The sequence below is a fragment of the Typopeltis vanoorti genome, chromosome 19, assembly GCF_054136105.1.
Source record: "Typopeltis vanoorti isolate ZY-2024b chromosome 19, IOZ_Tvanoo_1.0, whole genome shotgun sequence".
In the NCBI taxonomy this organism is placed as follows: Eukaryota; Metazoa; Arthropoda; class Arachnida; order Uropygi; family Thelyphonidae; genus Typopeltis; species Typopeltis vanoorti.
In genome coordinates, this window is record NC_143567.1 from 13,834,161 (window position 1) to 13,846,176 (window position 12,016).

Genomic DNA, 12,016 nt, shown 5'->3' on the forward strand with positions numbered 1-12,016 from the left:
ATACAAAAGATATTATAGGTCTAATTCCATCTGATTGGATAGAGCTCTCATCTATAAAGTTTTCAGGAAAGTTATTGTTCTTTCATTTGCAGACTAACATTGAATCTATCCATTGAATTTTCACTTTTTAAATTCACTTTAAAAATTTCTTTTGAGAATTTATCAAGGACGTTTCAGTTCATATGAGGAGTGATTAAATATTCTCAAATGAATTTTATCATCACTTTTATCGTATCTTTCCAAATAATCACCATCAATCGAAATGCAATTTGTGCATAGTGTTTAACTGTATAGTATGCATATATCGCTTGAAGAAGACTCATTGCAAAACAATGCATATTAGACTATGGACTTGTTTGATCACTTATCGTATTGCTATGTTGAATGTGAAATTATTTTCGCTTTAGGTAATAAATAGATGAGATCACTTTTTTGAGACCAATGGGTTATATTTTATTTTGGATGTACTGAAAATAGCAAAGTTTGGATGAGTTAGGTTCGATAATCATCTTCCAGCTAATTATGGAAGATAAATGTCAGCTCACATGTCTGTTATGCTGCCCTCTAGAGATGTTAATATCTTATATTTTAATAAAATCATAATTTTACTTCCCATTCAACATCCTTCCAACGCATATGTGATTTCTTCACTGGCTAACATACTTTGCAACATACCGCTTTAAAATAAAAAGACTAGTGTTTATTTATATATAAAAATAAAGGCCACAGACGGACACAAAATTTATTTTTCCTCATTTACTTATAAAAATAAATTTTCATAACTATGAAGGTACAAAATTTTTTACAATGAAAGCGTGAGCTTCACTTCGTGCAGTGATAGCACATGTTGGAATAACACAGAATAGGGATACTATTTATTAGTCGCTTTCTCTCCTCATGAACATATACAGTACGCAACTGGATCATTAATAGATCCTGGAGGCGAGTTTGTGAATGATGAAAGAAAGCATTTGGAATATTATCCCCACTCCGTATTATGAAACTAGAAAAACTAGATCGATTAATTTACAAAAATTGAGGAAAGACCATATAAACTTGTGGTCATCCGAGGTGCCCACCTTTTCTCACCTTATTGCAGTGCGTGAGGGTAGTCACCATCGCCATTCGCATACATCTACAGAAAGTGGATAGAAAGTAATTTCTTATTTGTTAAGAGGTAGAGATTGTCTGAGTAGAAACGTGGAATATTTTAAAAATCTCATTTTTCTTGTAGCCTGAAGGACATGAGTTCAGATTGATTATACTATAAATTTATATAACTGCAGTAGCGAACTTATCCCCCCCCGCAACTAATAAGACATACTCAATGACACTAAAAGTTAGCTGTGGAAATGCGATCTAAAAGACTTCTAAACTACGACTTATATTTATTGTCAGATGAACTGAACAGGTAATTTATATATAGCGGTTATTACAAACTAGAATATGTGATGCAGCGATTAAATTGAAAATTTAATTATTTGCCATGAATGATATGAAGCTATGTACAGATTTCCTTCTTTAATATCGTTAAAATTTGATTAACATTACTCTTATACTTACATAAGAAAAAAATTGTTTAAGATATTCAAGAATGACTCAGCTTACGAAGAAATATTTATGAGATAAGAACACTCCTAACCCTACTGAAACCTCACATTTAGGTAATAACAATTTGGAGTTTAAATACAGACTGGACTTAGAAAGAAAGCATGAAGCATTGTAGCCAGTCAGTTCTGATTATTATAGACGATATAGCAAAGATGAAGGTTTTGTGGTCCAAAACTGTACAGTCACCAATTCATTTCTCAAAATTTTCACGAAGTAAAGATTTCTTTGTATTCCCAAGACCAAATTCCTTTTCAGATGGATTCATTGTCATCATTTCATTCTCTTCTGCATGTGATTTCAGTTTTTTTAAATGGCTGATGGCACCTTCAGTAGATTTTTCAAATGGAGAGAAAGACGACACCGCATGCAGACGTTGGCGTTGACTGAAGTGTGCTGCCTGTTGGAGACCAAATGCTCCAGTAGACGGTTCATTGCCTCCTTCCGAATCGGATGTACCGTCCGCCATTCTATCTCCAGGAGCACATTTCTTTGAACCATTTATCTAAACAAAAGAAACAAAACATGCTATAGTTAAGGCATAAGGCCAGTTAATTATTTCAGTAAACCACTTATAATGCATATTCGTATATTTGTTAACTCATACATTACCGAACACGCCATTTATACAATATGTGCCAAAAAATTCATGTTGCTAAAGTCTAGGTTTTGCATTCTTCTCTGGGCTTTGACTCAACTAGGTACATTGATCTCTGGTAAGTTCTATTACGTGAGTCTTACGAAGTTAAATATGAAGAGTGAAAAATTCACTGTTTTTGTTATGGATACAATGAGATGGGGATGGCAACGAATGCTCGTTGTTTTTAGATTAAATCAAAGATAAGTCCTTGAAGGGATAATGCACTCTGCACTCCATCTAAGTTATATTATAACTGCAAAGCCATTTTATTCCGGCGTATTCTGCGCACAAAGACGTACTTTAATTTGAGATTATAAAAAAAAAGTACAAGGTGATGTCACTTACGTGAATTCTGTTGCTGAGGTGATTATTATTTTTAATCTCAGAAACAGATTTCACCAATAGCCACTGCGATTCAGAATTCCCAGAAAGAAACATCATTTCACCTTCTAACACCCTTACAACCGATTCCGAATACCTAAGTCAAACTCGAGTTCTACAATAGCATTTATGCTAGTCATCAAAACGTTATTAATGCACAGATATCTACCCTCAAAATCTAGGTTGCGATGAACATACTGCTTTTCATTCATTATACGAATCCACAATAACATTATTTTCATTACCTTTCCAGTACGTGATTTTCAAATAGGCCTCTCGTCCATGTACAAACTAAAATACCTCACAAACTAATCGCACAGGCGCAATAACATCTACCGAGCGAGATGGAATTAGGGCTATGAAGCCGCTTACATAGATCGAGTTCCAAAAGTGCTTCTTTTATTGGGATTCCCCTTCCCCCCTCCACACCTTAAAATGTTTCTATACTCACCTCTCGTAATACTCTAATATAAGACAAGATTTTAAGACATTTAATCTTCCAATCTTTCTCGGTTTAAATATGTTAAAAATATTGCTTTGCCAAATCCTCAATTCACGTTGCTACAATTCAACTGTATTAATCTTTAAAAATTTATTTTTGTTAATGACTGCGCCATTAAGGATCGTGTAAAATAATTTTCTATCTTTCCTTTACATACAAGCGAATATTTTAGCTAAGCACGTGGAATAACTCTTAAATCAATTCTATCTCAAGCAACTCCGAATTACTCAGTCGTGGCTGTAACTTTACTTAGGTCACACAGGTTCGATTCGTTTTTATGAGACAGTGCATTGGCTAACAAAGATCAGGCAAGCTATTAACAAAACCAAACATGTATATTCTAACTAAGAAAATTTATATACAAAAGTAAATAGGACATATCACGTCCCAGATTCTCCACATATTCATTAGAACAATTCACCTAAAGCATTAGACAAAAATTATTTACACTCAACTTATTAAACACGTGGATGGATTTTAGCACACATAACCTTACTCTACTACTAACATAAAGCAAAATTACACTATACACGTTCTAAATATTAAGTAATACAAGCATTATTCAAGTCTACAGTATTCTATTATACACATTCAAACTGACATTCGGCTTTCTGACCTCTTGAAGCACCTTACACCATTAGTAAAATAGAATCAACATCATTGTCAGTACACACAATCTAGGCTATTAACTAGTGGCGGCTCGTGGCTTGAAATCGTGTGTGTGTGGGGGGGGAGGGGAATGCTACATACACGCTGTAAATACTGTGTATACGTGTTTGGATAAAACATCAGAATTATGGTAAAAATTAAAAAAATAAAATAAACATGAAAAAATATTGTTTATTATTAATAAAATTATACAGTTTGCTATAATTCAAAATTACTTAAAAATAAAATTTATTCTTGTTTTGTTTCATGAAAAATATTGTTTATTATCGATAAAATTATACAATTTAGTATAATTCAAAATTACTTGAAAATAAAATCCATTTAATTATAATTAAAGGAATGGATTTACACTTTTTGGCCATTACACTTAAATCCTTTAATTGTAATCTCCAAATATTTAAAGAGACGGAGTAAACGCGATAAACTCTACTACTGGTGCAAACTGCATATAAACAACAGTGGAACTGCGCCACAGACAGTGCCGCATTATGCTAATCCAATAGCTCGCATCTCACTATGACGTGCATATGCTTGCACGCGTAGCAATATGACACTGTGGTAAACACAGTTCTGCTTGCCTCCTTCGCCTTCCTAAGTGCTACAAGATGGATTTTTATTATTTTTTATACAAAATATGCGAATTGTATAGGATTGTTGATGATAAAATTAAATATTACAAGCAAATATAAATAAATTAATAAATATTTATAAATCGAGAAAAATTGGTGGTGCTGCAGTTCCGCAGTACCTATGCACTAGCCGCCCCTATTAACATAAAGCAATCTACTTACAAGGTCTCTATATCATATACAGTCCTGAATCCAAAAGGGTTAAGGGTGCATTCCGCTGACTCCTTTCTTTTTCTTGCGCAACGGCTGTGATCGGGCACTATCTGGCGGTTGTCATCTTTCAAATTCCTTCCTTCTAACTTTAATGTCTTTTTTTTTTTTTTTTTTTCATCGATATTAGGAACTTCGTCGGCTGCTACGTGATTTGAAAATTTTCAAATTTGAAAATTAGTGCATTTCTAAAATATATTTTGAACTTACCATGAAACATTTTGCTTTTCTTGATAGTCGACGTGAACGGTTCTGCCAGTTTGTATTCGGCTCACTTTCAGAGGGTCCCTTTTGGCAGTTATCCCGCGATGACTGATGAAATTTCCTGCTGGCATAAAGAGAGTGTCTGTTAGCTTCATGTTTCAGTGACACTACTTGTCACAAGTAAAGAATTTTGTTTTCTTTAATTTGTATCTTGTAATGAACTTTGCATGCTAGGGGATGTTTCAAGCATGTTTCAAGTCTATTTGGCCTTTTATTTGGGGGAGGAGAGTTGAGAGGAAGAATTTAATTTAATTTAATTTCCTTATTGTTAAAATTTTCTATTCTGCTTAGGTATGCTAAAAGTATTCGGTTATTTCACGTTTCTTTATTTGAATTACTACTTGACCGATGCCTCTCTCACACTACCCCGTCATGTTTCAAGCTTTCCCCCTACACATCGATACCTGCACACCTCTGATATCGCACCAGAGGATAAGAGCTGTGGGAAGCAAAATTGATTTATTTCCTAGACAGTATTTTTACTTGAGCTTCAAGCTGTATTAACAGCATGGAATCAATTCGTGAGTACCAAGAAGAGAGTACTAAGTGTTCATTACGAAAGAAAAAAGTTAAATATTTATAACAGTCTTTTGTTACTCATCAGTCGCGTCTACAATAAGTACCTAAACCCTTTCGCCTGAATTTAAAATTTTCTTTTAAGGTTAGAAAATAGATCTTGTGTTAATATATTTTAATATTATGTGGAAGATATAAAATTCATTTCCACAGAAATCATAGCAAGTGTAATCCCTTAAGGGGACAATTGAATAATCGGTACTTTTAGCCTCCAAATAAGCAAAGTGGTAATCTCACATCCTCTATGAAATTCATCTTCCACCTGACATTCACAAACATCCATGCCCACAGTGATATTCGAATCTATGATCTATTGCTTGGGGAGTGGATGTGGTATTCACTCGGCCAACTTTTTAACCTAACGTCATTTATTACTTCATCTGAATATTACGATAAGCACTTACCTGCAAACCAGGTAGATCACTATTCCCAGGTTGGAGAGAAAAAACAGGACCCCAATAATGACCACGACAACAAAGATGTAATGATGTTCCCTCTCGAAGACTGAAAAGATAGATTTCAATTTTTAGAAATTTTTGGATAAAAGAATGAAATTATTGAAAAATATTGAGCATTCCATTTCATTTAAACATGCTTTCATGCTTTTTGAATGATCTCTCTTCGACTGCATTTCTCCCCCCCCCCTTTCTCTGTCTTTTATCGAACTTTAAGTTCGATATAAGATACCGAACTAGAATTTCAATATGAAAACTTCAAGTTGTTTCTTTTCAACGCAAAGGAAACCAATTTTACAAACACCGGAAATCATGCTTTATCTCAAATTCTTTCGCTTTAGCCTAATCGTAGATGTAGATAAATTTACAGTTTTATTTTAAGTATTTTCTGAAAGCCGTAATGAAACTCCTCTTCCTGATTGGGGGTATCATTAACAGACTGCGAAAATGAAATTGTGCTTTTCATGGATAATTCCACTTTATTCAGCGTAATCGAAAAAAAAAAAGTTAGAATTTCATATATTAAAAGATGGATGACCGATTACAAATAGAAGTCCATAAATATATTTTTTGTTGGCATTTTTTTTTCATTCCTCTGGTCTGTTTGGGACACAAAATACTTGTATATACTAAGGAAAGCAATAGACACTTCTGCAAATTTATTTATCCCAACTTTCTTTTTTTTTTTTTTTTTTTTTTTTAATGAAATCAACTTAATGAAAGATGACATTTCGTCTTCTGCTGCCTATCTCTGTTCTCTTTCATACCTTCTTTTGGATTATTCTGTGGTCTTTGTATCTGTTCAAGTCATACATCTGATCTAGGATTGGGGATAAGTTTTCTCTTCTTTACCAACCACATTCCATGCTCATAAATATTTCCGGCACAAATTCAGTAAGACACCAAAATTCACGAAATGCTTAAAGTAAATGGCGTCGCAACCACAGCAGCGACGCCATTTACTTGAAGATTTTCGTGAATTTTTAAACTTTAATTTTTTTTTTTTTTTTGCTTTATATCTAGAGTTGTAATTAGATCTTATATAGATGTGTGTGTGGGAGAAAGAGAGATTTGAAGTTTACTGTAACACTTATCGTTAATCTTATTGAATGTGCGAAGATGAATTGTGATATTGGTTAGGAGACATCCATACCTATTAAATTCGCATCGAAAGATAATTTTTCTAATGCTAGCTTACTTCAATCATAACAGAGATGGTCTCATTGGTGATCGAAATGAAATGAGGAACTCATCAAGTGTTATAAGCTGTTTGGCAAGTTGGAGTGGCGATCAAAAAAAGCTGGTGATTATCCTTCTAAGACGTTACTAACGTGGTCCCGCTGTACATTGTACAGCAATTATTAACATACTGTATTTCAGACAGTCAGTGCACATGTAATTTTCTTCAGGAAAACTGATTTGTCGTAGATTTTTGATCAATGTCTTGAATGATGTTCTCCATCTAAGCTGAATCTCGATGACATCAGCTGTTGGAGAGAATGCATTGTATCTTGTATTGTAATTACCGTAATTACAATGTAATGCATTGTAATTACGAGCAGCATGTCCTGACAGGTATTGTAGTAAAGGATGGAGACAGAATAATACTAATAATATGAAGCCAGTATACGCCACGAATTTGTTGACTCATTGCTTAAGATAGTATTAAAAAGATTAAGGTTCGAATGCGTTACGTCTATCTACAAACCGAAGATGATTTAAATAACCATTCATTCAGAAGCGCAATTGCAACACGAAGGGAAGAACGCTCAAGTGCCTATCTAAAAGGCACTTGAGCGTTGCTAATTACTGAAAGCAAATGACATAGGTTTTCATTTACTGTATATTTCGTCATTTATAGTCTTTATTCAATCAGTAGACAGTGTTCAAAATATAAGACCTTTTCAACTGAAGGTGAATTGGTGGAAGGGTTTTTCATTCCGTAAACCAGGCAAATCGGCCATATGAACGCATGCAGTTTACAGACATAAATTACACTGACCTCATACTTAGTTCGGCTTAAATCTATACCAACCACCAACACCTTTTGCCAATTTGCAATAAGCCGTTTTGATTCAGTGTCATCCACTAAAAGGTGATAAACCTGAATCAAATTATGAAATTTATTTAGGTCACTTGGCTTTAAGTTGTATTTAATCTCATTGATCATTTCCAAGTTTTCCTTAACACAGGTAAAGTGATTATTAGTTTATAAAGTATTTTTAACACAACTTTCTAAAAGAACGAAAATGCCGACATGGCCTTAGATTTCCAGAAAACCGTACAAAACAAATGTTTATAATTAACTTTGAAAAGTATACACATACGACTGATCCTATTTTTAACCATGCTCAATTGAATGCTACTATTAAGTGAAATCGACTAGTGCTAATTTTTAATGTACTACTGCGGTTAATATCGTGCATTTCAAACTCGTGCAGCAAAACTGACATGCTGTTTTTTGTGCCTTACAAAATAACTTACAGTGACTGGATTTGATCATGGAATCATTTCCCGATGTTGGCTGTAAAATGAAAAATATTGTGAGCAACAAAATAATTACGAGCAGTATTGATCTCATACAATGTAAACAGAACAAAATACCTCTAATTTATATACAAATAATTACTCTGGAAATCTCGATCGAATATTCTGATATACGGTTAAATTATATTCTGTATGCATCTGTATCCTCCAAGAAAATTAATTGGTTGTCCGTTCCACTGAATGTGATTTAGATCCAGGAATCGATTTGTATTGTGCCTAAATCACATTAGAAGAATCGACTGATTGTTCTACACGTAATATTAAAATTGTATGCATATCATTCATTAGGATGTTAGATTAACATAAATTTGTTATTTAACATAATGTTAAATAAGTTTTTATTTCGTTATACTTGTCAAAATGAAAAGAAAAAGTATTCTCTCATGAATTTTTAATTTTGACAGTTACATTTGTTACAAAATCCAATTGATAGAATTTTGTAACTAATAAATCTGTTTTTCTTGCATTTATCGTTACGACTAAATATTTTTGAAATCGGCTTACAATTAATGGATTAAATTCGTGTCCATCTTATCTTACCCATTTTAAACGCCAATGATTAAATATATTTTAGTAGCTGATATTGGGATAAAACACGTACACACCAGATAATGGGGTTATCTCCGAGTCCATGATTCATATGTCTAAATTTACACGAGATGATCTAACACAGTTTGGCGCTTTTGAACAAAACTGCCAAACACCATGACTGTCAACTACCGTTTTTAGCCTAAGAAGAATGGGGGAACTGCGAATAAACAGGAATTTTGGAGAATCAGAATTGCAGTACTAATTCTTCCTACTAAAAATGGCCTGATCCGGAAGCCACTAACCCTATAGAGCTAGATGCTAGATAGAACCACAGTACTGAGCCGCTTCTCACATCACAAATCCAATTCACTTATGGCATACAGTTCTGCATTTGATGTATGTGCATATTCCAAGAATCCAGGCTACGCTTCACATCACATCATGTATTCCCCGTGCGTTCTTTCTGTCCAAACATGCATCTTTTTGTTCCAAAGTAATGGAGAAAGAATGATACACTACACCTAGGTTTTAATTTTTTTTGTCTCTTACTCAGCTATAGTTGAAGACATTTTCCTATCAGTACCAGTCCTTTAATAGGAAAGAATGGCAAATTTCAATAGACTGCAGTGTTTTCACAAAACAGCAAAGACAGCCTATTTTGGTTGGCATAACGTTGGTAATTTTTCACGTGAAAGAAACAATCCCTTTATCACACGTTCGACAGATTCTTATTAATAGTAGATTATTAATGAAATGAAAATATTTATTACAGTAATAGTCATCTTAATGAATAACGAGTGGGGAGCTTGGTTTGAATATAAAGATATCCAATACTTTGCGTAGATATGGCAGCAGGCATACCTAAACAGAATATTGACAAGAACTCTGCTTGTTAATTGAATAATATATGAAGGCTGCTTAAAACAGTATTTTTGCTGCAGAAATGAAATATTTTGAAAAACAGGAACACTAGCAGTGATGGAATATTTGTGAATAGAAAAGAGATTGTCAAGGATAAATGCCCCTTTTAGGAAAGAGGAAACTACAGATGAGAGCGCTGGGTATATTAAGAATACCACCAAACTCTCTTTTGAAACAGATTGAAATGGGGTACTTGGTGATGGATTTATTAATTACTATTCAAATTTAAGGACTAAACTATGCTGGACTGTTTAGTAATCTGTGTAATGATGCCATCTTGTTTAGTACTCTGAATACAGTATTTGTGTAAGTAGGAGGGGAGGAGGTGAAAAACTTGCATTAACAGATCGATTCCTAGTAAATAAACTGCCATATATCATGAAACTTTATGCATTAGGAATCTTAGTATTAATAAGTTTTTCAAATTAAAATATTTTATTGTTGATGAAGTTCACTAGAGACCGTATGAAACCCTCCAGAATTACAATTTTTTTTGCTGCTGTTCATACAGGAAGTAGGACAATGAAAATACCAACACCAGAAACACAATCAGTTACTGAATCTGTTTAGTGCGATATTAAACTAAATTTAACTTCGACGGCTGGATCTTATACAGAATAAGGACATTTCAACGTAGAACTTTTGATGTCTTAAATGGACGAGCAAAATGAATGTCTAATAATTAGCGATTTCTAATAACCTCGATTGCCATTGTGCACTGAATATTTAGTTGGTGGACTTTTGCATCGCCATGAAAGACATGCCACAAGAAGTGGAATACAGAACTAGTAGCGCTTTCGCTCTCCAGCCAATAACTCGTAGATTCAAATCCCGCTGCAGGCATTGGGATTCGAACTCCCGCTCATCGCTATTACCTAGCTTATTGGAGATACAGAATGGAAAAGTCCATGCTCATCACTGGAGCAGCATTCCCGGATTATTTAATCCTTAACCGAACTGCGACACTAACGTGCGAAACACGTTGACAGCCTGTTTGGACGGGATTCACATAAAAACTCTCAACTCTGATGTTGGTCGTAATGTACTTTGTAATGTGTGGTAAACAATGGCGTGAAAAGGGATCTTATTTTTCAAAGGGAAATTACTAGGGCATAAGATGCCCGTCCATTACGGGAGGAACCTTTATCTGGTCTCTTTCGACGAATGGCGAGTTAGCCGGTCTCATACGGAGGTAGAGGGTTTTCGTCCCTCAGAACACACACGTCTACAGTCATAAATACTTAAGGCAAGGAAAGCAACGGGAAATCACTGTTTCATAATCATTCCCTGGCAAAATAGCATACTGCTATTCTACCAACCATAAGGTTGAGGTCTAAACAACAAGGCAACACTTAAGGGAATTAATTGAATGGAAACATGCATTAATGAAATGTAGATAATATATGTGAAGTGTTCAAGGAAGCTATACTCTCAGCTTCCGACATTATTATATTACTTAAAATTATCGCCATAGAAAAACTAAAATGGATTATAACTCCATGACGAGATGAAGACCAAGAAAAGTAGCTTGGAACGATTATTGACTTAAGTTAAATTCAGTTAGCTATGATAAAGACGTTTGTAACAAAATTACTAAATGTATAAAACTTGCTAAAGAAGAATATGAAATATTTTTAATTGACAGCGGCAATGTAAGAAATGTAGAATTACATTAATACTTAAGTATATTAAAAATGATGAACAATATTTCGTGAGCATTTCGTTTTAAGAATCTTGAACATAATAGATTTGGACCCGTGCGCTTCCATAGCACAATTGGAAGCACACACAGTGGAACATTGCGCCCTTCGATTGGAAAGGAGCTGAGTTCCATTCTCGTCTTGACGAGAGGAATTTATTTTTTTCCTTCAGCTGAAGGTGAATTAATCTCATACGGAGGTCGCAGAGGAAAGTTCCTCTCCCGGAAACTCTGGTTTTTCATCCTGCATAAAGGTAGATAAGACAAGCGAGCACACCCAATTTACAGACATAAAATAATATTAGATGGAAGATTAATAAGACTTGACTTTTCTTAAGAATATACAGTATGAATTCCAATTTTGTTCTTCAATTAATAATATTT

General features: G+C 34.1%; 1 protein-coding gene across 2 annotated transcripts in view; it reads right to left on the reverse strand.

Annotated features, from left to right (window-relative positions):
• Positions 1 to 736: 736 nt before the first annotated feature.
• The window catches only part of LOC150095867 (uncharacterized), a 105,915-nt gene continuing 94,635 nt past the window's right edge, over positions 737 to 12,016 (reverse strand). Inside the window, exons 6-8 of one of the 2 annotated variants that reach the window (XM_090409159.1) lie at positions 5,884 to 5,983; positions 4,850 to 4,964; positions 737 to 2,113 (exon numbers count right to left, since the gene is read on the reverse strand). In XM_090409159.1, the coding sequence (XP_090265285.1) occupies positions 1,802 to 2,113; positions 4,850 to 4,964; positions 5,884 to 5,983 (527 nt within the window). In that variant the 3' untranslated portion in view covers positions 737 to 1,801. Of the gene's footprint in view, positions 2,114 to 4,849; positions 4,968 to 5,883; positions 5,984 to 12,016 lie in introns of both variants that reach the window. The other variant, XM_090409158.1, reaches the window with a different exon arrangement.